This window comes from Prunus persica, chromosome G1 (genome assembly GCF_000346465.2).
Source record: "Prunus persica cultivar Lovell chromosome G1, Prunus_persica_NCBIv2, whole genome shotgun sequence".
NCBI lineage: Eukaryota > Viridiplantae > Streptophyta > Magnoliopsida > Rosales > Rosaceae > Prunus > Prunus persica.
The window spans coordinates 42,954,117-42,980,332 of NC_034009.1; the positions used below are offsets into that span (position 1 = coordinate 42,954,117).

Consider the following 26,216-nt stretch of genomic DNA (forward strand, 5'->3'; position numbering starts at 1 on the left):
AAATGAATATAATATAGTAAATTCACACCTTTTCACATTAAAAAAATTTAAATTAAAAGAAAAATAAGATAATGGATCTTATTTTTATGGAACACAACTACTTATTATATTTTTTAATTTTAAATTAAATTAATTTTTTTTTTAAAAAAAACCTCTCACAAATGCAAAAGCATGTGCAAAGACTCTTAGTATTAATAAAATAAAACAAAGATCCCCTCCGTTTATTGGGCCATAGTATGTTTCTCAGCCTGCCCTGGGCCAGATGCTGGCGGGCCTTTATCAGAATGAGGTGGCATTGCCGACAAGCAAGCCTTGATGTGGGGTAGGACCTGCTGAACCCATACTGAATGTCTTGGGTTTTATTTTATTTTATTAGTCAAGTTTCAACTACAGCATCCTAAATGAGTTATAGTGAATTTGTTGGTCTATTTAATTGAACTAAAAAAATAGAGTTCATAACCTTATTATATAAAGTTACATTAGTTTTCAAAGCCAGGTATGGCTCAGTAAAAAAGGGTCTTAATTTACAGATGAGTGATCGCAAGTTCAAATTTTCATAACACTTTAGAAGTGTATGTTTGATAAATTCCCTCCCCTTATTATTATTATACAAGCTATATTATACTTTTGTCTAATCTAAATTACAGTACATGAATGGGGATTCGAACCCGGATGCAGAGTGAGAAATACATTTACTTTAACCAACGTAACTAAACTCATATATGCACTACACCCTTTTCCTTATAATTTAGACAATCACTTCTATTTAAACCAAAAAAAAAAAAAACGTATTATCAGAAAATTGAACACTTACAAGTAAAATTTGAGAAAAAAGGGCTATACCAACCGGTAGCTAGTAAAAAATGAAATTCATTGATAACTCAGATAGTTGTATTCTATTTTGTGAATTTCATTTTTTTATGACTGGCCTCCCTTCCTTCCTCGCACTAGCATGCGGGTCGAGTTAATGACATTTGCCAAAGAAGATGCCTGGAACTTCGCTTCTTCTTCTACCTTTGACCAAAAACAAAAATGCTTTGCCTTTCGGTCTCTCTTATTTGTCTATACACCCATTTCTTTTAAGCAGTCACACAAAATTAGAGTTCAGGCATGTAATAAGCTTAAGCTCCTCATCAGTCACTACAATTAAATCCCAAAATCTTATTCACACACATTTCCTCATACCCTCAATTGTTTTTGTTATTTCTCTTGTGTTAAAGCTCTCTTCTTGGATGGAAACTTACCTCAAGACCGAAGGCTGCCAATTGAAACTTGCCCCACTTCAAATTGCCAAGAACCCAGGTTAAGCTCCAAAACCTAGCTCTTTTATTCATTTATTTATTTGTCTGGGTTTTGTTTTTGTTCTTAAATTTTTCCATACATGTTTTGCTATATATTTATTTTTCGTTACCAAAACGGCCTTTGTAATTTGTTTTCTTCTTTTCCTCATTAATGTTATTGTTGATGATGGATTGTTAAAGAGGCACTAATTAATGCCTAACATGATCAATAACTTCTCTACAAAAGCTCCTTAGCACTCTATATTTACAAACCTCCTGTTTCACAAAATACAAAAATATCACAAATCTGGGAATAATATTTGCAACTTTCAGCTACTACTAAGTGTTCATAAAGTATATATATTCTTTCCATGTTAGAAGGATGTCCGTAAGATGAAGTGATGTTTTTCACTTCAATGTACAATTAATAATACAACTCTATTTAGAAACAATACATGGAGTTGGTTCACTAGAAAATCATTCATCTTTCTGTTTTCTATGCAGTAGGAAAGCAAAACAAAAGAAATAGTGGTTTGCTTGCCGTTCCAGTGCCGATACTTCATATAAGTTATAACGCAGAGAGCTTTTGGGATTCTCTTATTGTCTTTTGTCTCGATCCCCACTAAATTGTCATAAACGAGCTACTAAGTAGGTTCCTGATGATCATGGAAAGAACCTCTACATCTTTCTCTTCTTCAACTCCTCAATGGAAATATGACGTCTTTCTGAGTTTTAGAGGTGAAGACACTCGAAAGAGTTTTACAGACCACTTATACACTGCATTGGAACGTCACGGAGTACTAACTTTCAAGGATGACCCTGAACTTCAAAAAGGGAAAGCTATTTCTCCAGAACTTTTTACTGCAATTCAAGAATCGAGGTTTGCGCTCATTGTGCTGTCAAAAAATTATGCATCATCAACTTGGTGTTTGGATGAACTTTTAAAGATTCTTGAATGCATGGAAGCAAGAGAAGCAGTGCTACCAATTTTTTATGATGTCGATCGCTCTGATGTACGAAAGCAAACAAGAAGTTTTGCAGAAGCCTTCAGCAAACATGAAGAAAAGCTGAGAGATGACATAGAGAAGGTGCAAATGTGGAGAGATGCTTTAAGGAAAGTGACAAATTTCTCTGGATGGGATTCAAAGGACAGGTATGCGTTGCTTATTTTCTTTCTGCTTTCAGTGGCCGTCTTCTTATATGATGATCTGTATGTACAATGAGTGAGACTTCAATGTTTTTAGGAAGGGAAATACATCCAATTATATTGCTATAGTTGTGTTATTCTTATTTTTTATGGTATAAGTTACTATTTGAAGGGACATAGGAAGTATGACTCATCTGCAGCTATAAATGTCATTAGAAGAATGGAAAGGAAAACACAGAGTACATGCATTGTTACATAATTCAGCTTTGGCTTAATTCAGGTCCCATGATAAAGACTAGTAATAAAAAAAAGTCTAGATTTTGTTTCTTTGTCAATTATATGTATTTTGATTTAGGTCCCATGTGAAGAACGTAATTATATTATCTATTCTATGCCATAGGTCTGAATCAAAGCTCATCAAAGATATTGTTGAAGTGGTAGGGAAAAAACTGTGTCCTACATTGTTAAGTTATGTTGACGACTTAGTTGGAATTGATTCAAGATTGAAACCAATCACTTCGTTTTTAGATGCGAGGGTGGATGATGTTTACTTTATTGGGATATGGGGTATGGGGGGTATTGGTAAGACAACTATTGCCAGGGTTGTTTATGATAGAATCTCTCATGAATTTGAATACAAAATGTTTCTTGCCAATGTTAGAAATGTTTATGAAAAAAGTGGTGTACCTCACCTACAAAAGCAACTTCTTTCCATGGTTGGGATGAAAATGGACGACATATGGGATGCTCGTGAAGGAGCCACATTGATAAGGAGGTTTCTACGTCACAAAAAGGTTCTTCTAATTCTTGATGATGTGAACCATTTGGACCAGTTAGAATATTTGGCTGGAAAGCATGAGTGGTTTGGTTCTGGGAGTAGAGTTCTCATTACAACTAGAAATGAGCACTTGTTAATTGCACATGGTGTGGAGAGAAGATCTAAGGTGGAAGGATTAGGTAATGATGAAGCTCTTCAAATTTTTTGTAGGAAAGCCTTTAGAAAAGCTTACCCCGAAGAAAACCATCTTGTTTTGTCAAGTTGTGTTGTGAATTATGCCAAAGGTGTTCCATTAGCTCTTAAAGTCTTGGGCTCTTTTTTCTATGGAAAAGATACAAGTGCATGGAAGAGTGCGGTGGATAAACTAAGAGAAGTTTGTAATTCGGAAATTATGGAGACACTTAAACTAAGTTATGATGGTCTAGATGATGATGAGAAGAAAATTTTTCTAGACATTGCATGTTTCTTTAATGGGAAGGGCAAAGATCGAGTAAGAGAAACACTGGATGCTTGCGGTTTATGTTCAGATATTGCAATACATGTCCTTGTTGAGAAATCCCTCTTAACTATTAATCCATCTGGCACTCTATTGATGCATGATTTGCTTCAAGACATGGGCCGGGAAATTGTCCGTCGAGAATCTCTTGATGAGCCAGGCAAGCGCAGTAGGTTGTGGCGTAGTGAAGATGTCAATCATGTATTGAGCAAAAATACAGTAAGGCATTTTACTAAAATAAGGAAGTTGATTGCTATTTGCTAATTTATCAAATAATGTAGTGCTCACTAACACTTTGCTTATGATATGTGTTTCACTATTCTTTATTCATTCATATTTATTAGGGAACAGAAGCAATAGAAGGTATTGTTCTGCACCAAGTTGAGCCAAGGGTGGTGTGTGCAAATGCTAATTCCTTCTCAATGATGAAAAGACTAAGATTCCTTGTTATCAATAATGTGGACCTCTTAAACAAGCTTGAATATCTTCCCAATAGTTTACGGATTCTTGACTGGCTCCAATTTCCTCTAAAATCTTTGCCACCATCTTTCAATCCAAAGAATCTACATGAACTCAACATGCGTAATAGCTGCATTGAACATCTTTGGAAGGGAATGACGGTAAAGTATCACTTATCTTTAGTAACCCTAGAAATCTTTAATTATGGAAGCTAATTTTGTTATGTTTTTACTTCATGGCAGCCTTCTTACTATTTGAAAATGATTGATCTCAGCCATTCTTTAAATCTGGTAAAGACCCCGGACTTTAGAGGTATCCCGTCTCTTGAGCGTCTGATTCTTCAAGGTTGTATACGATTACATGAGGTAGACCCATCTGTTGTGGTGCTTGAAAGACTTACTTTGATGAACTTGAAAGATTGCAAAAACCTTGTGCTTCTTCCAAGCAGAGTATGTGGCTTAAAATCTCTCAGAGTTTTTAATGTTTTTGGTTGCTCAAAGCTTGAGAAATTGCCTGAAGACTTGGGCCATGTTGAGAGTTTGGAAGAGCTTGATGCGAGTGGAACTGCTATACGAGAACCACCTGCCTCAATTCGGCTTTTGAAAAACCTTAAAGTATTATCTCTCTGTGGATTTAAAGGACCATCATCAAATCCATGGAATGTTCTGCTTTTACCTTTCCGGTCATTGCTGAGAATAAGTTCAAATCCTACAACTAGTTCGTGGTTGCCTTGTTTATCTGGTTTGCATTCTTTGACACAACTGAACCTAAGGGACTGCAATCTCTCGGAACGAGCAATTCCCAATGATCTTGGCTGCCTGTCCTCATTAACACATTTAGATGTAAGTAGAAATGCATTTGTTAGCCTCCCCAAGAGCATCTGTCAACTTTCTCGACTTGAATTTCTTGACGTGGGGCATTGCCAGAGACTTGAAACATTGCCAGAGCTTCAGTCTAGTATATACTATCTTGAAGCTTATAATTGTAATTCATTAGTAGCATCTGGTCTGGACATCATTAGACTCTTTGCTAACTGTCTCAAACAGGTGAAGAAGCTATTCCGTATGGGTGCGGAATATATTGAATCTGAATGTAATTATCTTCATCCTGGAAATGAAATTCCAGAGTGGTACAATCTTAAAAGTGCACAACTTACCGGATGTAGTTGTGAATTAATTGTTCCTGGAAATGAAATTCCAGAGTGGTTCAATCATAAAAGTGTGGGGTCTTCATCAGTAAGTGTAGAGCTGCATCCAGGTTGGTCTACTGATTATAAGTGGATGGGATTTGCATTGTGTGTTGTTTTTGCCATCCATGGAAACCGGAGTCTGTCTAGTCCTCGTTATCCTATTTATTGCCAACTGAGTGTAAACGGAGGACCATTTTGTTGGTGGCCAGTTGCTGGTTGCTCATTGGGATCCGATCAATCTGGGCCAGACCACCTTTGGTTATGCCATGTTCCTTGTCATTACTTCTTTTTCACTGAGTTGCACACTAGGCTTGAATTTTTATTTCTGGTCAACGAATCAATAGTGGAAGTGAAGAAGTCTGGGATCCGTATAGCATATGAGGAAGACGTGAAAGCTCTTATCAAGCAAACATATTCCAGGCAGAGCAGGGTTAGCATTTGTAAGGAGGTTTTGGAATTCCCCAATAGCGATTGTCAGAAAGCATCACCATCTGTATCACTATCAGAATTAGAATCAAAATCAGGTGGCATTGCCACCAAGCGAGGCCTTGAACGCTGTGATGATGGGGCACGATGTAGTGAAAATGGTTGTATTAATGAAGAAGAACCTCATCCAAAAAGATCAAAGCAACACTAGCTATCCTCATGGGGTGATGAGGCTTGAAACCTCCTCAAGGCTGAAAGGAAGGACAAGGTGGAGAGTGGACTCTTTCTTGATATTTCTTTACTGGTCTGACAGGTTAGAGTTTTCACAAGATGTTAAGCAAGCATGCATTGATATATTGTGCATCCCACGTACATCTAATTCTGGGCATGAAATATACCTTTTGTTCTGTATTTTATGTGTGCCCTGCCTTGAATGCATGCTGCACCAACCAACTGGTTGAGACAATCAATTTTGAATGCCATGATCAAGTGCAAAAAGTGCAACCTTGAAGGCAGCAAAACAATCCAATACTCTCGTGCTAGTCAGTTGTGTCAGTGCTCTCATTTGGTTCACCTAAATTGTGATATAATAAAATTTGTCAGAGTTGTTCCAGTTGGGTCTGCTAAACAATAATATTAGCGAAAATAGTGACCTTTAAAAACAGGTAAGCTCCACTTGAATACTGGTGCTAAAGTTTATGGCCAAATTTCAGAGTTTGGTTTGGTATGTCTTTTAAAAGAAAATTTCATGCTCAAAATGACTTCAGAATGAGCAATTTTTTTTAATAGAACAAGGGATGAGCGAGATTAGCTCCTCAATATCGGTCATCGGATGTACAAACATCCACAACCCTCAAAGAGGGGACCAACGCATTCAGAATGAGCAATTTTTTTAAACGTTGCCCAAAAAGCCAAGTTTGGGATTTCAAAAATGTGTTCCTTCATAAAAGAGAAGAAAATGAGCCTGGGGATTTTGAAGAACGCTCTTTGTAAATTCTAAATCTGATGTCAATTTTGATTTTCATGCTAGTGATAGGGTATACAAATTTCATTGGGTTTGATCTTGAAATTTCAGGAATTGTTTGATTCAAGGTTTAAAAATCAAATTAGTCATCAACTCACTGTACATTTTTTGTGTGTGGTTGTTTTGGCTCTGTGACTAAGACCTATAAATAAAACAAGTTATTTGAGTTGTTTTGGCTGTGTGGCTAAGACCTATAAAAAAACTCCACAGATGCTAAAAGAAGTGCAAGCACGAAACTGAAAAATCCGGATAAGTATAGGGGCATTGGTGCAATTTTGTTCTTGACCATTCGTTAGCAGACAAAGAGCTGCAAGTGGCGACGTGAGTCTTTCTTGGTGGCTTGAATGGCTATGAGACAAACAGTGGGTGGGTGACTCTCTCTGTCATCTAATAAAAAAATCAGATATAAACCCCAAAATATTAGCATTTATATAAGCAATTTACCCAAAAATATTAGCATTTATGTAGAATGAGAAGTGCATTCGCTTTAATCAATTTTGTTGAACTTCCGTTCCTGTGAGAGGTTCTTTTTATAAAAAAAATTAAATTTATTTTAGAATTAAAAAAGATAATGGGTAGTTGTGCTCCATAAAAATATAATTCAATATCTAATTTTTCTTTTAATTTTAATTTTTTAATATGAAAATATGAATTTATCATATTATTGTCTTTTAATTAATAATTTTAATTCTTTATATTTACATTAACCAATGATATTTTTGATATTTTGAATGTTTCATCATTCTCTACTTTTTGCTTTATATATATATATATTTTTTTTTTCCCAGCCTTTTTTGGGGTCAGAAGGTACCCAGTCTTCCAGAGACAAATTAACGTGAATTTAATGTCACTTGACCCAAAAAAAGGATAAAAAAGAAAGAAAATTCTAATAATTGTTAGCTTCTGAAAGGAAGATGCTTGGAACTTGACCCGCTGGAACCCTTCATCTACCTCCGTCTTTAGGTCCTTTAAGCAGAAGTCACACACAAAATAAGTTCAGTTCATGCTTCCTCCTGAGCCATTACAATTGACATCCCACAATCCTGTACATCACTCTGTATTTCGTCACACCCTCCGTTGTCTATTCTTGTTTTCCCTTTTCAAGCTCCCTTCTTGGTGAATGAAGGATAGGACTTGACGCTTGACCAACTTCAAATAATTTCCAAGAAACCAGGTCAAGACCAACTATTTTTGTTTTTGTTTCTTTGTTTCTTACATATATAGTACAATTGTATGTGCAATTCTTTCTACATTGAAAACCAATAGTCTGTTCACAAGGAAATTTCATCCATTTTTTCTGTGCATTTTCAACCGTTGCCAAGACTTCAAACAATCATGAAAGCTTTTGCAGTTAACTTATGGTCCAATAAATTGTCCATAAAATCTACAAAGTAGCCTCCTGTCGGCCGGGATGAGAATGGAAAGAACCTCTACATCTTTCCCTTCTTCAACTCCTCAATGGAAATATGACGTCTTTCTGAGTTTTAAAGGCGAGGACACCTGGAAGAGTTTTACAGACCACTTGTACACTGCATTGGAACATCATGGAATACTAACTTTCAAGGATGACCCTGAACTTCAAAAAGGGAAAGCTATTTCTCCAGAAATTTTTACTGCAATTCAGGATTCGAGGTTTGCACTCATTGTGCTTTCAAAAAATTATGCAGCGTCAACATGGTGTTTGGATGAACTGTTAAAGATTCTTGAATGCATGGAAGCAAGAGAAACAGTGCTGCCAATTTTCTATGAAGTCAATCCATCTGATGTACGAAAGCAGACTGGAAATTTTACAGAAGCCTTCACTAAACATGAAGAAAATTTTAGGAATGATTTACAGAAGGTGCAAAGGTGGAGAGAAGCTTTAACAAAAGTGGCAAATTTGTCTGGATGGGATTCGAAGGACTGGTATGAATCTCTGTTTTCTTTTTTGCTTTCCAAGACCATTTTTTATATATGATGATTTATATATACATCTATTGTAACTTCAATGTTTTAGGAATGACATAGATCGAACAATATATGCAAGGTTTAGTGTAATCAGTATGAATAGTTGCAAAATTGCATCGCTTAACAATAGTTGGAACTTTTTTTCAAGGGACATATAGGCAAGATAACTGAATGTGCTTGATATAATATGCAGCTATAAATGCCATTGAAAAATAAAAAAGAAAATAGAATGCACAGGTATTCTGGTGTAACTATTCAGCTTTGGGCTAATAAAACAAAGCACACATATTATTTTGTAATTATTCAGCTTTGGTTTGATTCAGGTCCCATGGTAAAACTAGTAAAAACGTATCTACATTTTGCTTCTTTGTCCATTTAATTAATATATACAAGCGAACCACACGATTAACATATCTAATCTTTTCTCTGAATAGGTACGAATCAAAGCTCATAAAAAATATTGTTGAACTAGTATGGAAAAACTTGCGCCCTACACTCTCAAGCGATGAGAAGGATCTGGTTGGAATGGATTCAAGATTAAAGGAAATCAATTTGTTTTTAGATGGAAGGGTGGAAGATGTTTGCTTTTTTGGAATATGGGGAATGGGTGGGATTGGCAAGACCACAATTGCCAGAGTTCTTTATGAGAGAATCTCTCATGAATTTGAATTCAGTATCTTTCTTGCAAATGTTAGAAATAATTTTGTACAGAGTGGCCTCTCTCATTTACAAAAGCAGCTTCTTTCTAAGATAGGGATAGAAAAGGAATACATATGGGACATTGGTGAAGGAGTGAAATTGATAAAGCGGTTTCTACGTCACAGAAAGGTTCTCCTAGTTCTTGATGATGTGAACCATTTGGACCAATTAGAATATCTAGCTGGAAACCGAGAGTGGTTTGGTTTCGGAAGTCGAGTTCTCATTACAACTAGAGATGAGCATTTGTTAATCACACATGGAGTGGATAGAACATATGAGGTCCAGGGACTAAGTGACCATGAAGCTCTTCAGCTTTTAAGTTGGAAAGCCTTTAAGAGAGATTACCCTGAACAAAGTTATGTTGATTTGTGTAACTGTGTTGTGGATTATGTTAGAGGACTTCCATTAGCAGTTAAAGTCTTGGGATCTTTTTTGCATGGAAGAGATCTAAGTGCATGGAAAAGTGCGTTGGATAAGCTAAGAGAAGTTTGTAATTTGGATATTTTGGAGACACTTAAAATCAGTTATGATGGTCTAGATTATGATGAGAAGAAAATTTTTCTAGACATTGCATGTTTTTTTAACTGGAAGGGCAAAGATCGAGTAAGAGAAACATTGGACGCTTGCGGCTTTTATGCAGATATTGGAATATATGTGCTTGTTGAGAAGTCTCTCTTAACTAATTCAGATGGCATTCTGTGGATGCATGATTTAATCCAAGAAATGGGTCGAGAAATTGTCCGCCGAGAGTCTCCTGATGATCTAGGCAGGCAAAGCAGGTTGTGGCGTAGAAAAGACGTCGATCAAGTGCTAAGTGAAAATACAGTAAGAGATTCTAGTACAGGATTAACTTTAGATTTTATTTGTTAGTATATCAAATAACATGATTTTCTACTAATTAATGGTTTGCTTATGTTATGAGCTTAATTATTGTTTTTTTTCATGCTTGCTTATTAGGGAAAAGACACAATAGAAGGCATAATGGTGCACCCATTTGAGCTAGAATTGGTGACCGCCAATGCTAGATCCTTTTCAATGATGAACAAATTGAGATACCTCAAGCTAAATAATGTGGACCTCTCTAATGGGCTTGAATATCTTCCTGATAGTTTACGGATTCTTGAATGGCCGAAATTTCCATTAAAATATTTGCCATCATCTTTCAATCCAGAGGATTTGATAGAACTTAATATGCATCATAGTTGCCTTAATCATATAAAGGTATCTTCTCACTTCTTGAACGTTTATTCCCTGTAGACATTATTGTTGATTCATAGAAGCTAATATTTCTATGCTTTTGCTTAACAGCCTATAAAAAGTTTGAAAATGATTGATCTCAGTCACTCTTTGAGTCTTGTCAAGACCCCGGACTTCAGAGGTATTCCAGTTCTTGAGCGTCTGATTCTTAAAGGTTGTATACGGTTATATGAGATTGATTCATCTGTTGTGGTGCTTAAAAGACTTACTTTGATGAACTTGAAAGATTGCAAAAACCTCATCCGTCTTCCAAGCAGTGTACGTGGCTTAAAATCTCTCAAAGTTCTTAATGTTTCTGGTTGCTCAAAGCTTGAGAAATTGCCAGAAGACTTGGGCCATGTTGAGGGTTTGGAAGAGCTTGATGTGAGTGGAACTGCTGTAAGAGAACCACCTTCCTCCATTGGTCTTCTCAAAGACCTTAAAGTATTATCTTTCAATGGTTGTAAAGGTCCATCATCTAAGGCATGGAATATTATGCTCTTCCCTTTCCGGCCACGGCCATTGCTAAAAGTAAGTCCAAATGCCACAGCTTTGTGGTTGCCTTCTTTATCTGGTTTCCGTTCTTTAACAGAACTAGATCTAAGTGACTGCAATCTTTTGGAAGGAGATATTCCCAGTGATCTCAGTCACATGTCCTCATTAAAATTTTTATACCTAAGTGGAAATCCATTTGCTAGCCTACCCAGCAGCATCGCCCAACTTTCTCAACTTGAATCTCTTGCCGTGGGGAATTGCCCCAAGCTTCAAGCATTGCCAGACCTGCCGTCTAGTATGTCTTCTGTTGAAGCTTACAATTGTAATTCACTGGGAACATCCAGTGCAGACATTGTTAAATTTCTTAGAAGCGGTTTCAAATTTACTGGGTCTCAATGTGATTTTGTTGTTCCAGGAAATGAAATTCCTGAGTGGTTCAACCATAAAAGTGCGGGATCTTCAATAACTGTAGAGCTGCGTCCAGGTTGGTTTAGTGATAAGTGGATGGGATTTGCGTTGTGTGCCGTCTTTGGACAGCTGCGTCCTGATTTTATTCTTTGCGAACTGAGTGTCAACGGAAAACGGTTGGAAGAGAAGGTAGCTTTGAGCTGTTGGTTGGGATCCATTCAAGCAGCAGCAAAATCAGGCCACCTTTGGTTATGCTATCTTTCACGTCATAAAAACTTTGTCAGTGAATGGCAGAATATCCACACTCGGCTTGAATTCTCATTTCCATCCCTTCGAGGAAGAGTGGAGGTGGAGAAGTGCGCGGTTTGTTTGGTATACGAGGAAGATGTGGAAGTGCCTCTGAAGCAAACATATCCGAGGCAGAGTAGAGTTGACATATGTGAAGAGGTCTTGGAATTCCCTGAGAGCAGTTTTGAGAAAGCAGATGGGATTGCCAAGAGAGGCTGTGAATACTTTGATGTTGTGGCAGGACCTAGTCAAACTCAAAGTCAGGGTGAAAGAGACCGTACAACTAGTATTGATGAAGAACGTGATCCAAAAAGATCAAAACAGCACTAGATATCCTCATGGGATCAACAGTAAAGGTTATGTATCCTCTGTTTATGTTATCAACCAAATTTCAATCCAAGCCCAGGATGATGAGCCATGGTCTGCAGCCTGACCACAAGTTTCCATACCTAGCTGTTCCAAGAAGCTCCACATGTCAAAGTCAAAACCGTTCATATATTAATCAGGTTGCACATATTCTACTGGAGCATACATATTCTTGGGGCCTTTTTTACATCCTCTGAACAGAGTGTGTCTAACTTTCCACTGTAGTTAGTTTTATAATCTCTCCATAGTTTTAGTTTCTTTATAGTTTTTGTGGTGGTTTAGTGTAGAATTTAAACAGTTGAGTTATTTTGTACATTTCTTTGTATTGGTTTTCTTCATATTATTTTGTAATTTTCATCCATTTATATCAATGACAGGGTTTACTGTTCATCTTCCTTATTAATGGGTACTTTAATTATTATTATTACTTTATTTTTATGTCATCTCAATGTCTAAAGCAAAGAGGAATAGTAAGTTATGAGCATTTTGAAGAAAAAAGATGCAGAAGATGGAAGACAAGTAATAAAAAGAGAAGATAAAGAAAAGATAAGTGTGAAAAACATGAATATTCTGTTTTATGCCTTTAGCCATATTCCTTGCCTTTTGTCATGAAAACCACCATGTAGGCCATGCCTGTTGGTTTAGTGTTTAAGCTTTTATAAAATCTTTTTTTACCAGAGCAGCACTTCACTATTAGTTCAGTAAGTTCCTCCTCTGCGTGAGTACTTTCTCCTGAGGCATTTAATCAATTTAAGCTCCCCAGTCACTACAATTTAGAACCTCCCTCATTGGTTCTGAAACTTGCCTGCAAACTGAAGATCAGCAATTGAAATTGTTTGATGAGCTGTGACTCGTGCCTGTGACAAACAGAAGAAAATTTTCCTAAAAATTGCTTGTTTCTTTAACGGGATGTTTAAAGATAAAATATGGATGCATGATTTACTCCAAGAAATGGGTCGAGAAATTGTCCGCCGAGAATCACCAAATGATCCAGGCAGGCGAAGCAGGTTGTGGCGTTATGAAGATGTCAACTATGTCTTGAGTTAAAATACGCAAGTGTTTATACAAGAATTTTAGTTCATTTGCAGATAGAGTGGTGATTTTCCCACTCCTCTTTTATCCACTTACACTTCCTTCGTTAGAAATTGCAGATATTATATAAGTTACTATATGTTGGGTTTATAGAAGAACAATGGAGTGATTTTATTTATTCAACAATAGAAGGGTACAAGGCTTTATAGAAGGCTAGGTTGGTTAAGTGATGAGTGGATGGGAATTGCGACGTGTGTTGTGTTTGCAGTCCATGGAAATCCGGATTTGCCACTAGGTTATGAAGAGATTGAGTGCGAACTCAGTGTCTATGGAGAAGACTTCCATCTGGGTGATTCGAGTTATCCATTGGATTCCCCTGAAGCTGTGTCGGTGCCAAGTCAGCACTGGTTAAGCTACTACACACGTGATGCAGTACTGAATTTCCATCGCGTACCGTAGCAGAATATCATGTAAAGTATTTGATTGGTTGGTTGCATCACGGGTGGGTCACTCTGCTCTTGAGGAGTGGCAATTCGAAATTCAGCTGGGGAGTTTCTAGGCGGCTTGGCTGCATCACGGGTGGGTCACTCTGCTCTTGTGGTGGAGGCTGAAGCAGCAGTCATGGGGCTGGAGTTTGCGGCCAATCTTGGCTACAGTGATGTATATGTGGAAACTGACTCAAAGACCCTTGTGGACGGGATCAAGGGGGATATAAGGAACCGTGCCTGGACTATCAGGCCTTTTATTGAGGTTATCTGGCACAGAGCTGATCAGTTCAGAAGAGTTTTTTGGCGTTGGATTCAGAGGAGTACAAATCGAGCAGCTCATGAGGCTGCAGCGATAGGTTGCCGAGCAGTGGAGCTGGAAAGCTGGGTTACTCAACCACCGCTGTCTCTCATTCATGTTTTGGTGTCTGATGGTCTTCCAGGCTCTGCTTAATTTTTGTTTTTTCAGAGTAGGAGTTTTCCTTCTTTTGCTGGATTGTAGCGATTCAGATGAAGGTGCTTTTGTAGTTTGTCTCATATACTGCTTTTGGCTTGGTATCTAATTCATGGTTGACCCAAAAAAAAAATTCAAATTATTTGTCTGTTTATCATCATGCACATGTCGCTGCTGCTTTCGTGATCAAATATCATACATGCCTTTCAAAGTCAAATTTCAGATGATCTTAAAAATATTTATGTGAAATATGTTCCTTCAAAAGACTGCCTCCTATGCGTTGTCGTCTTTCTAAGAATTTAAAAGAAGAAAAACCACAGACAATATAAGAAGTGAAAAGAAAAGGACGGAACAATGCCCATCCATTCACTAAAAAGACTTAGCAAATGATTCTTACCCAAAAAAAAACTTGTTAGTCATTCCAAATTCTGTAATCTCAAGTCATATGCTATCCTCAATACACAAAAGGTACAAATCAGACTGTTGGAAAAAATTTCTTTTACTTCTTATGGTTTCTAGAGTTAGGGGAGTTACAACGCAAGGGTGAAAGGGGCTGTCTTGCTGGTTCTTGGTCACTGAAATCAATCTTCGCTTGAATCGGGCTGCTCATCTTTGAGCTTGATTTTCGCTTATTCGACTGCAAAGAAGAAACCATAATATTAGTTAGATCCAACAATCATGATGAGCTTTTCAGAGAATTGTACATATATACAGTATATACTTAAAATACAAATCAAAGCTAATTTTTTTCCCTTCGTCTCACCTTTGCTGATGCACTGTCGTTATGTTTACCGCCTGAACCAGACTGGTTTCTTTCCTTGTGGTACTGCCTCAGTAATCTTTTGTTCTCCACATCTAGCACTTTGTTCTCTTCAAAAAGCAATTTGACCTACGTACATAAAAAATGCAGGATATCATTTACCCAATATGGGTCTGTGGCATCTTGAAGACGGAGATAAAGGACAGAACAGGGGGAAAAAAACAGTTTTCTCACCTCTTCTTCAGCGGTACAAAGATTCATCGTTAGATGTTCCTTATCCTTCTCAAGTGTCTTTACCTTGGCCACCAGTGACAGAACTTTTTGAGTCGATGGCCTCAAGCTACCACATAGACGAGGAAATATTTAAGTCATGGCTCAATTTAGAGATCAGAGATTAACATTCAGATACAGGCAGTTACTCTCAATCTAGAGTCTGCTAAAAAACACATTCTAATTCTAACCTACAACTTCACCATCTCAGTATATAAACTCACCGGTTCCACATTTTTAGCAACATTTGACATGACTCATTTCCACTATTGGCCTCCAGAAATGCAGGTGCAGACACAGCTTCATCTTTACTGATGAATGTTGCTAAAACAGACTCCAGTAGTTTCTCTCCAATGGTTGTGTCATCAGAAGATGAATCAACCTTCAACATCAAAATGTTTATCAGCATTCAAAACATAATTACATAAATGTACTTTACTTATTGTTCTTCCACATGCTTCAAAAGGACTGACCAAGATAAAACCAAAAATCACAAGTTCTATTCAACCAAAAATCACAAGTTCTATTCACACTTTCTGTAGGTGGAATGTGTGCACATGTATGTGTGATTAAGATTCATTTAACAGCTGCAAAAGTAACATTTTCACCCCTTGTCTCCTTGGATACAAAACTAAATGATGGCATCAGCCATAATTGAACTTTTTGGATGCATAAAGCTGGAAAAATATTAACCAGAAAGGAAAACTAAGGTAAAAGGGTATTCACACCATAAATCCCATTCCCCACAAATACGCAAATGCACTTGCACGTCTCACAAACCCATCATAGTACACGTCTAAAAAACAATGAATATTAACCAGAAAAGGCCCAAATTCATTTTCTTTCAATTCATCAAAAGCAAATAACATAACAAAAACTAAAACAGTTGAAGAAATTACCGAATGCATCTCTAATTTGTGCTTGTAGAATCCCAATTCATCCCTTAACTCTTTGACTTCGTCCTCCAACTCTTGAACACGAATCTCCGCCTCCTTGGCACGCTGGTCAGCCTCGTTCCCAAAATCCATCAAAGCCTCCCGGTCGTGATCGTAGAGTGAGCACTCTCTCTCCCATTTGTTGCACTGAGTCACTAGATGCGCGCACTCTGACGCCAATCTCTGATTCTCCTCAACGAACTTCCTCAAAGCTTGTGCATTCATGCTCGCTTCAGCCTAATAACGAAACCATCAAAAACAAAAACGCAAAAAGAAAACAATTATCGATACAATTATATGAATATGTAAATACACGAACCCTAGCGCGCTCGAGGACTTGATCTTTCTCCTTCATTTTTGCGAGTAGAACAGAGTACTGGTTCTGAAGCCGCTGCTTCGATTCTTCCGAGCATCGAAGCTTCAATTCGAGCGTGTGCGTGGACACAGGGAGGCCCAAGGAGTGATCGATCGATTCTTTGATATAATCGTCGATTTTTTGCGGAAGATCCATCCTTTCTTGGTTGCTCGATCTTAGAAAATCCTAGACTGGCGAAACCCCTAGGAAATGCAAAAAATTCAGATTTGTTTTAGGGTTTGATTGAAGGATCAGAGCGCGGGTACTGGTAATCAATCTGGGCTCGAATTGAAACCCTAGAAATGATGATAGCGATTCGAATTCGCGAGGCGTGGGGATTTGGGATTTTGGTCTGAAATGGAGAGGAGGGGTTTATCTGGGCTGTCCTTCGCTTCTTTCTGCTTTCTTTTTGCTTTTCGAATTTTAGTCTGCAAGATTTCAAATTTAAGGGCGCTATCCGTTAGAGCTTGTTTATACAGGAAGGGCACCAAATAAGTGGCGCCCCAGATGGATCCACGTGGCAAGCGAAAAGGAAACTACATATTAATCACCCGGAAAAAAGAACTAGTGTATGCAACACCATCCATATTTCTAAAGCCACCTTCAATTTTCTTTTACACACCCATTCCAAAATTTGTTATTCAAATCTTTCAATTTTTTCATTTAATTAAAAGTATTTAAAAATAGATAAATTAAACAAAGAAAAAGAAAAATAATGTAGCGTGCCGACCTCTTTGCAACTCACTCTCCATCCTTTCCCACTCAAACTCACACCCAAGGAATCATATTTTGTATGATTAACTTGGGAGCATTGATAATGACGAATTGGGGTGTGAGAGGAGGGATTTATCATACCAAAGAAGAAAAAAAAAACTTTTTTGATAATCGGAATTGTTGGTGCCAAGTTGAGTTGGATGCATGGGCGGAGCCAATGAAGGCTCACAATGGTCAAGTGACCCTTCTCATGTTAAGTATATTTGATCTTTTTACATGTTTGTACTTGATTTTTTAATACAATATTTCTGAAATTTGACCATTCTCACCATCTTACCTTGGAAAAAAAACTATAAAAATAAAGATGAAAACTTTTGACTCCCATGTCCCTAACTTATGCTACTTACCATTTTAATTATTTCTTTATTTTTCATAACTTAATAATTATTAACCCAATTACCTAAAACTAAAAGCATGACATCTTACCCTTAAAAAAAAAAAACCTCAAAAGCATGACAATTTAAATTGAAAATGGACAACCTATGCTCTGTTGTAAATATTTTGGAATGATATAGAAATTAATACAAAGGATTTTACTATCAGATGAATTTTTATTTTTATTTGTGTTAATCTTGTCATTTGAGGTTGACCCCTTTTGATAGATTTTCAGACTCCGCCATTGGGTGGAGGGAGTCATAAATGGCATCAAGTGTGAGATGGAAAAAAAAATGGTGTGATCCTAAACCTCCACATATGCTATTAATTTACATGTTATAATATAGGTGATCGTTCGGTTTCCACATTAGACTATGATATAATATAGTGGATATCATGTGGCAATGTTAAGAACACATCGAGCAAATTTCTCACAGTGATGCAAGGTGTTGGGAAGTTTCAAAGTTAACCCAACCCATTTGAGGAAATCCAAACTCATTCCCATATAAATCCAATTGGGCTTAGTTCCCTATCGAGCTCAACTCCGTCTTATGTACTATTGTTAAGATAAGTACTACTAAATCAAATTAATGTAATTTACAAAACTAACTAGAACTTATATTTCATCAACATATAATCTTATATATAGGTACAATAATTCTTAAACCCTAATTCCTCATAACACGATTAATTTAATAACATAATAAAAATAAATAAAATACAAGAATTGTTGTTACATTGAGCCACAAGCTGCCTCAGGGTTTAATTGTCTCCTTTTTTTATATTATTTGCTTCTTTGATCTCTGTTATCTTATTTTTGATATCAGTGGCGTCTTTGATTTTTGCTGTCTCCTTTTCAGTATCGTCAGATGTTTTGATTTTCTCATTGGCCTGATCAATGATAGAATCCACCTCCTTTTCTACATCCTCAACCTGCAATTTTGTAATAGCAATCATCAATCACATGTATATGATTTTATCTGCACTCCCCAAACTACTCAATAAATTCTTTCTATAGAAAACTTCCTTCTGCTTGACAATAACTTATCACATCGAAAATAGAAGCTATGTCTTAATAACGTGCATATAAAGACAGAGTAATTTGTCTTAGGGTGAATTTGTCGATCTAACAGTTACAACCGCGTTCGTACTAAATACGAATTGGTTAGTACCATTAAAAGTTCCTAGTTAGGGGGTGTATATACATATATGTATCTGAAGCTATGAAGTGAATGTGATGGGGACATGTGGGAAGCAGAAAGCTTGAGCTCATTAGAAATTACGAGATTAGCTTCATTTCCTCGATATTCTCACATAACCACGAGACAGAGACACATACAAAGACAGAAAGATTTGTTTAACTAAAACCAATTATCAAACAGTTAACCTCAGCATCAATCTTACAACAGCAGTCCTATCTATTTTCCGTTAAAACCCGAGAGACTTAGATGTATCTTTTGTGAGTTCAGATCAAACCAGAAAATTTAACTAAACTCTTCCTTGCTGCATAAGTTTATAAAACTAGTCCTCTGTTTTGCTTCCCTTCTCTGTTTTAATTTCTTCATCAATATGCCAGATGTTGACAAACACTAAACATGGAGCTTAAAACATGCGACCCTCGCCCGTTAATTATGAAATAAAATATTTAATTAGTACTAACTACAAACGAGATAATGTTATTATAATATGGTAGGTCGCTTTCAAAGTTCAAACATATAATTTAAGAATTAAAACAAGGGAATTAGGTAAAGGTTAAAGACCTTCTCAATGAGATCATCAGCTAGCGACGCATCCTTGGCTGCTTCTCTTGCCACATTCTCAACAAACCTTGCTGCCTTTTGAAGATCTCCCTGAGGAAGATGATCAGCAATGTCGTCGGCTACCTTCTCCACTTCCCCGGCCACCTTCTCCACCAATTCTGCCACATCTTCTACTGAATCCAGCGTCGTTTCGATTTGTTCTGTACATAACCCAATTAAATTATAAATATTTACTGATGCATCAACTAGTTCTTAGTTTAATGGTATCTCTTTCTAATATACGAGAAAAAGTCTCAACTTTTCGAATCTCTCCTTCCAAGATCAAAAGGAAAAAAAATGACAACGATTGTGATGACGATAATGACATTAATAACTTTTGATTCCTTACCTCTGAACTTTTGCAATGGCCACCATTTGTTCTTCCAAAAGGGTACAACTACTGAGATAAGTATCCCCACAAGCCATAATTTCCTGCATACACAGTGTACAACAAAGTAAATTAAAAAACATATATGGGATATTAATTATACAAAAAATATTCCAACAGATCAAGAATCGGACGTACCAAGAAGTCCCAGAAGAAGGATCAGAAGGCAGAGGAGTTCCTGGTTCAGCACCATTGACAACCACATCCCTGCATATATCATCACATTAAGTTCATCTCAAAAAAACAAAAAAACAAAAAAAGTTGTTCATCTCATCAGAGCTGCAAAAGGGTTGTCAAATTTAATCTGAAATTCATGGAATTGAAGATAGGTAGGATTTACTTACATCTTTATCTTGGTGCCATTTTGGACCTTCAAAATGGACTGCAAGAAGTTTCTGTTTCCAAGAAAATGGCATCTGTCCCTGCGATTTGTACGGAGACAACTAGGACCAAAACTTGAAACCTGCAGATGCCTAGAGCTGCTGCAAGGAGCAACTGCTGTTGTTATGATTATTGTGTTTCTAATCAACATGGCCATGGCCTCTGCGTAACAATCCAAGTTTGTATTGAGATGGGTTTTTGCTGAAGACTAAGAAAACAAGGTTAGAAAGGTAAATATCAAGTTGTCTAGAACCTGCTTGTAAAAAGCAATATGTCAAGAGAGAAGAAAATGGCTTGTAGGGGTTACAGGGATTGGACGAACTGGCTTAGAGATTTTCAACTAATGTTTTGTTTGACACGCTAATTTTGTGGATTTGGAGTAAAGTTAATAATATATATATATAAGTACTCAAAGTCAATGATGATTGTCACTCCTTTTCATTCGCTTCACGTTTTCTGATACGCTCTGTATTGTAGTTTCACATTCGGCGGAACTTTCAAGTGTAATTTTCATTTCGGTTGCTTCGAAGAAAAAAACTTGTATAAAAATCAAACAGCATACTATTACCACTAACCATGGGCCCACCTCGATTGATGCCTACTTGTTGAATTCGGGTGCTCCTGCAACAAGATGAAAGGAAAATGAGATTAGACTAAATTAATGGTCATTAGCGATCAATTGCAGTCGTTAAATATGTATGTATCATGACTTAATATGTGTATACAACAACTTGGTTAGGTTTTTAAAACATTTCCAACTTGGTTATAATTACAACAAAGTAATTACATTAATGGAGCGAGAAATACAAATTTAAAAACTCTTTCAAGATTAAGAAAATATGTACTGCTAAACTATTTGCTAGTTAGTATTAACGGAGCCTTCGAAGTTAGAAGTAGAACCATGCAACTTCTAAGAATATTATTGGTGTTGACCATGAATAAATTCCTATTGATCATAACTAGGCATGAAGGTTTATAGATATCCATTCATTCCTAAAAAAAAGTATGGAGAAGAAATTGGGCAGCTTTAGCTAGCTGGACCACTTGGGATGGGAGGCATAAATTTAATTTACCACGTTTTTTAATTTAGTTGATGTGGTTGACACGTTCCATGAACGATGTTGTAATGAAAATATACAACACCTAGAAAAGCGGAAACCATTTTCTCTTGTTTCCCTTTTGAAAGCTCGATTCAATCAAAAGTGTGTTGGCTTTACCCTCTAATATTTATCAATCTCATAAAAACTGCTATAATATTTATAATATTCAGTTTAGATTAATTATGCAAAAAATTGGTCCTAATTTTGTTCCAATCTGAGATTCTGCTGTGGACAGATAGCTCAAAACACGTGCATACTGAATTTGCTGACTCAGGAACCCTAAACTTCTGGAGAAATATATCATCACTGTCCCTACGTTGGTGGGTGGGGAGTAGTTCAACTCGTAACATAAATAACACAATACAACATTTCAAATGCTAAATCATAAAAGGGTTATTTGCAGCAAGGGGCTTTTATAGCTTAATAAGTGATTAAAAGAAGTAATCCAACACCCGAAGTTACGTGTTTGAATTTCATACTCTTCAATATTACTTGTATAAATAATAAATAGATAAAAGCTCCTTCGCGATGTTGCTTCTTATAATACTCGAGTGCGAATAGCCCTTCATGGTCAAAGGTGTGTCGTGTTGACAACTTGACTATTCTGGTGCCATAATTTTGTACAAACAAAATTATTAATTATGACTTCAGTCTTATATTTATATTTCACAATCACAACTTGACTTGACAAAATACAAAGAGAAAAGTGTGCCACACGGCATGTCCCCCCCATCAATAATACAGGTGCATAATTGATAAAATTCTCCAGAGAGAGAGAGAGAGAGAGAGAGAGAGAGCCTTTTACATTTTTCATGTGCATTGAAAGAAAAATGTGAAAATCTTCTTTAAAATGCATATTATCATTTTCAAAGAGAAGAAAAAGTGATTGAATGCTTCATATTTTGGTTTAGGGTGGTTTGAGAAAAATTCGAAAATTTTAATTTTTGTTTGGACTAATCAAACTTGGCACGTCAGATGCTCTTTACCAACCTTTCTAATGTTGAATTACCACCTAACCCTGCACTGTGTCTTATATTTTATTATTATTGAGTAAATTACGTTTTACCCCTTAATGTATAGGAGTCCTTTCTAATGTTGAATTACCACCTAACCTAACCATGCTAAACTAATCAACTTTAGCATGATAATATGTAGGGTTTTGAATTCCTTTAATTACAATTATTGCCCACTTGCCGTGTTTGATCCATTTTTTACGGGCCCAAGCCCGTCTAAAGTCCCAGGTCAAACGTTGTGTGTTTTTTTCTTCAGAGAGTTTGGAAGGGAGGGGGAGGTGTGATTGGGGTAACTTGAACTTGAGACCAATGTTTACAGGCAAATGCTTTTACCACTGCACTATTGCAAAATAATGTACAAACTGTTGTAAAAGTTTGAAGGTGGAGCCCACAGAGGAAGTTTCTTTGCATCTTCCAGGAACTTCCCTTCCCTGTATTTATCAATTCAGGAAGTTTCCTTGCATCTTCCAGGAACTTTCCTTCCCTGTATTTTACCAAAACCTTAGCCTATAAATAGGCATATCACTTGCAATGGAAAGAGCAACCAACGAAGAAAAGAAAGAAAAGGGAGAAGAGAAAAAGAAGAGAGAAGAAGAAGAGAAAATAAGAGGGTAAGTAAGCAGAGAGAAAATTCAGTGAGTCACACATATTGTAAACACTATTGTAGTCATATTATTATATAGTGAAAGGTTACTGTTGCTGCTCTCCGAGGACGTAGGCGTAGCCGAACCTCGTTAAATACTGTGTCTCATCTACTTTACGTGCAGCTCAAAATTCGCACATATCCCAGGTTATTTCATAACACGTTATCAGCACGATAGTCTCTCCTTTTATTTATGAAATTTTTCCAACTCAACACTATATAATATACTATATCTATCTGCTTCTCTATTACTAACCATTGACAAAAATGGACCCTTGGTAATACTAAACATATTATCAGTGGGAGACCGTTACTAATACTAACTTTTTCTTATTTTATTCGGTGGTGGTTTTAACCCCACATTTATTTACTGTATGGTGTAGGTTTATTACCCATACATGCACCTTTACTTTATCGCAAATTTATTTTACCGCATATTTATTTTATTTACTGTATGGTGTAGGTTTATTACCCATACAACAGTATTTATTTAAAAGGGTGGTGCGGGTTTATCGTCCACGCCTTTACTTTTATTTAAATGTATGGAGCATAATTAATGCCCATACAAGCACTTTTACTTTATGAATTTACTTAACCGCACATTTACATTTATTTAAAGTATGGTGCGGGATTAACGTCCATACAGCAAGCAATTTAATTTATGAATTTAATTTACCGCACATTTACATTTATTTAAAGTATGGTGCGGGATTAACGTCCATACAGCAAGCAATTTAATTTATGAATTTAATTTACCGCACATTTACATTTATTTAAAGTGTGGTGCGGGTTTATCGTCCATACCAGCAAATTCATAACACTTTACTTTTATCATCAATTAATATACCTGAATAATGAGGACCTGAAATTCCTATTAATAAGTGGCTTAATATCCCAGATCTCGAGCCTAAAGTTTTGGATGGCAAATTTGGCAAAACTAGAGTTTGCTGCCTTGGACCTTTCCGGGGACAACTACTTATCATGGGTCCTGGATGCCAAAATTCATCTACGAGCCAATGGCCTCGGACAAACAATTGTAGATGAGAATGATGCTTCGCCTGAAGAGAATGCGAAGGCCATGATCTTTCTTCGCCGCCACATCCATGAAGCGCTGAAGAGCGAATATGTGGTGGTTGATGAACCGTTGGTTCTGTGGAAAGCTCTAGGTGAAAGATACGATCACCAGAAGACGATGACTCTCCCAAGAGCTAGATACGAATGGACCCACTTGAGATTTCAAGATTTCAAGTCAGTGTCCGAGTATAACTCTGCTATGCACAGAATTACCTCATTAATGAGGCTATGTGGGGAAAATATATCTGATGAGGATATGCTCGAAAAAACTCTGAGCACTTTTCATGCTTCAAATGTCCTCCTTCAGCAGCAATACAGACATAGCGGTTTCAAGAAGTACTCGGAACTTGTATCCTGCCTCTTGTTAGCTGAGCAGAATAATGAGCTCTTATTAAAGAATCACCAATCTCGCCCAACGGGCTCAGCACCACTTCCTGAAATAAATGTTGCATCTCAGGAAGTGAATGCCACTTCATCTCGTGGCAGTATCCACAAACGTGGGCGAGGAGGCAAGCGTGGCCACTGGCAAGGAAGTAGAAAAAATCGTGGTGCTCGTTCAGAGGGCTTAGGTCCAAGGAGCGGTCCATCCACGAATGGCAAAAATGCATCCCGTAATAAGGGAAAGGCACAGATGAGCCATGTGCCTAGAAATGTTGAAAGCCCTTGTCACAGATGTGGTGCAAATGGACATTGGGTGCGCGCATATCGTACGCCCAGGCATTTGGCGGATCTCTATCAAGCTTCACTTAAGAACAGGAAAGTGGAGATAAATTACATTGATCATGCTCCGCCAGCCACAGATGGCTCATCAGAAATATCACGTCAGCTAAACAAGACGCATCTAGATGTTTCTGACTTTGTTACTGAAAGAGGGAATGAAGGTTATGTGTCCGAATTAGATTAAATTCCTTAATATACTACTTGTATTAGATGAAGTGTTGTTTAAATTTCAATCCAATAAAAGTGGTAATGTTTTCTTCTTTATTAATCTAGCTTATTTTACTTATTTGGTGGCATGGATGCAAATTATGGATGCCCTCAAAACAAAGGCTATGACAGAGATATTTGTCTCGCAGACAGCGCAACTACTCATACGATCTTTCAAGATCGGAAGTATTTCTCAAAATTAATGCTTACAAAAGCAAAGATAACAACCATATCAGGTCCTGCAGATCTGATTGAAGGTTCAGGAATATCCCAAATTATGTTACCGAATGGAACAATACTGTCCATTCCAGATGCTTTGTATTCACCTAACTCCAGAAGGAATCTGTTGAGTTTCAAAGATATACGTTTGAATGGCTACCATGTTGAAACAAAGAAAGAGGAAAACATGGAATATCTTTGTATTACCTCCAGTGATACTCAAAAGCATATACTGGAAAAACTTTGTGAGCTCTCATCAGGGTTGTATTACACAACCATACGGACAATTGAGGCACATAGTGTCATGGACCAAGAGTCCACTGACTCAAATGCTTTTAAGCTTTGGCATGACAGGTTGGGTCATCCTGGATCCACCATGATGCGCAGGATCATCACCAACTCTAAAGGACATCCCTTGTTGACTAAACACATTATGTTATCAAGCGACATCTTTTGCCAAGCTTGTTCACAAGGGAAGTTGGTGATCAGACCATCACAACCAAAGGTTGATGTTGAGTCTCCATCATTTTTGCAGAGAATTCAAGGGGACATTTGTGGACCCATTCATCTCCCATGTGGACCATTTCGATACTTTATGGTCTTGGTAGACGCATCTATCCGATGGTCACATGTTTGTCTTTTATCTACTCGGAATATGGCATTTGCTAGGCTTTTGGCTCAGATAATTAAATTACGAGCCCAATTCTCAGATTATCCCATTAAGTCAATCAGACTCGATAATGCTGGTGAATTTACATCTCAGACTTTTGATGACTACTGCATGTCACTAGGCATTGATATTGAACATCCTGTTCCCCATGTGCATACTCAAAATGGCTTGGCAGAAGCTTTAATTAAACGCCTTCAATTGATAGCACGCACCTTGCTAATGAAAACAAAGTTGCCAGTTTCTGCTTGGGGATATGCCATTTTACATGCAGCATCGCTTGTGCGATTGAGGCCCGTCACCAACAATCAATGTTCTCCAATACAA

At 37.1% G+C, this 26,216-nt stretch overlaps 4 protein-coding genes across 7 annotated transcripts; 2 read left to right on the forward strand and 2 right to left on the reverse strand.

Moving 5' to 3' along the window:
• Positions 491–6,437, forward strand: LOC18793722 (TMV resistance protein N). 2 transcript variants are annotated; one of them, XM_020554913.1, is made up of 5 exons: positions 491–1,302; positions 1,785–2,433; positions 2,828–3,920; positions 4,046–4,321; positions 4,403–6,437. In XM_020554913.1, exons 2-5 carry the CDS (start codon positions 1,940–1,942, stop codon positions 5,984–5,986), a joined length of 3,447 nt encoding a protein of 1,148 aa, XP_020410502.1. In that variant the 5' UTR covers positions 491–1,302; positions 1,785–1,939; the 3' UTR covers positions 5,987–6,437. The 2 variants fall into 2 exon arrangements, with proteins under 2 accessions (XP_020410502.1, XP_020410503.1); XM_020554914.1 differs by having other exon boundaries at positions 1,788–2,433.
• On the forward strand, positions 7,616–12,641 carry LOC18789072 (TMV resistance protein N). 3 transcript variants are annotated; one of them, XM_020555652.1, is made up of 5 exons: positions 7,616–7,973; positions 8,151–8,704; positions 9,181–10,270; positions 10,403–10,666; positions 10,754–12,641. In XM_020555652.1, the coding sequence occupies exons 2-5, from the start codon at positions 8,211–8,213 to the stop codon at positions 12,200–12,202; spliced, it is 3,297 nt and encodes a 1,098-aa protein (XP_020411241.1). In that variant the 5' UTR covers positions 7,616–7,973; positions 8,151–8,210; the 3' UTR covers positions 12,203–12,641. The 3 variants fall into 3 exon arrangements, with proteins under 3 accessions (XP_020411241.1, XP_020411242.1, XP_007227381.1); XM_020555653.1 differs by having other exon boundaries at positions 7,616–8,704; positions 10,754–11,212; positions 11,592–11,740; XM_007227319.2 differs by having other exon boundaries at positions 7,616–8,704.
• On the reverse strand, positions 13,421–16,988 carry LOC18790147. Its single transcript, XM_007222520.2, has 6 exons — positions 16,494–16,988; positions 16,139–16,411; positions 15,464–15,621; positions 15,204–15,309; positions 14,973–15,098; positions 13,421–14,846 (listed from the first exon to the last, which is right to left on the reverse strand). Exons 1-6 carry the CDS (start codon positions 16,683–16,685, stop codon positions 14,709–14,711), a joined length of 993 nt encoding a protein of 330 aa, XP_007222582.1. The 5' UTR covers positions 16,686–16,988; the 3' UTR covers positions 13,421–14,708.
• On the reverse strand, positions 18,266–20,624 carry LOC18793913. Its single transcript, XM_020560581.1, has 5 exons — positions 20,210–20,624; positions 20,004–20,072; positions 19,827–19,909; positions 19,439–19,638; positions 18,266–18,611 (listed from the first exon to the last, which is right to left on the reverse strand). Exons 1-5 carry the CDS (start codon positions 20,401–20,403, stop codon positions 18,441–18,443), a joined length of 717 nt encoding a protein of 238 aa, XP_020416170.1. The 5' UTR covers positions 20,404–20,624; the 3' UTR covers positions 18,266–18,440.

Bases quoted from the DNA above. Each gene is read 5' to 3' on its own strand.
- LOC18793722 (XM_020554913.1), top strand. From the start codon at position 1,940: ATGATCATGGAAAGAACCTCTACATCTTTCTCTTCTTCAACTCCTCAA. The intron at 2,434-2,827 runs GTATGCGTTGCT...TCTATGCCATAG, and splicing joins GGATGGGATTCAAAGGACAG to GTCTGAATCAAAGCTCATCA. The intron at 3,921-4,045 runs GTAAGGCATTTT...CATATTTATTAG, and splicing joins ATGTATTGAGCAAAAATACA to GGAACAGAAGCAATAGAAGG.
- LOC18789072 (XM_007227319.2), top strand. From the start codon at position 8,211: ATGAGAATGGAAAGAACCTCTACATCTTTCCCTTCTTCAACTCCTCAA. The intron at 10,271-10,402 runs GTAAGAGATTCT...CTTGCTTATTAG, and splicing joins AAGTGCTAAGTGAAAATACA to GGAAAAGACACAATAGAAGG. The intron at 10,667-10,753 runs GTATCTTCTCAC...TTTGCTTAACAG, and splicing joins GTTGCCTTAATCATATAAAG to CCTATAAAAAGTTTGAAAAT.
- LOC18790147 (XM_007222520.2), bottom strand. From the start codon at position 16,685: ATGGATCTTCCGCAAAAAATCGACGATTATATCAAAGAATCGATCGAT. The intron at 16,412-16,493 runs GTTCGTGTATTT...TTTCGTTATTAG, and splicing joins AAGTCCTCGAGCGCGCTAGG to GCTGAAGCGAGCATGAATGC. The intron at 15,099-15,203 runs GTGAGAAAACTG...TTATGTACGTAG, and splicing joins TTTGTACCGCTGAAGAAGAG to GTCAAATTGCTTTTTGAAGA.
- LOC18793913 (XM_020560581.1), bottom strand. From the start codon at position 20,403: ATGGCCATGTTGATTAGAAACACAATAATCATAACAACAGCAGTTGCT. The intron at 19,639-19,826 runs GTAAGGAATCAA...GGTTATGTACAG, and splicing joins GCCATTGCAAAAGTTCAGAG to AACAAATCGAAACGACGCTG. The intron at 18,612-19,438 runs GTCTTTAACCTT...ACAAAATTGCAG, and splicing joins CTGATGATCTCATTGAGAAG to GTTGAGGATGTAGAAAAGGA.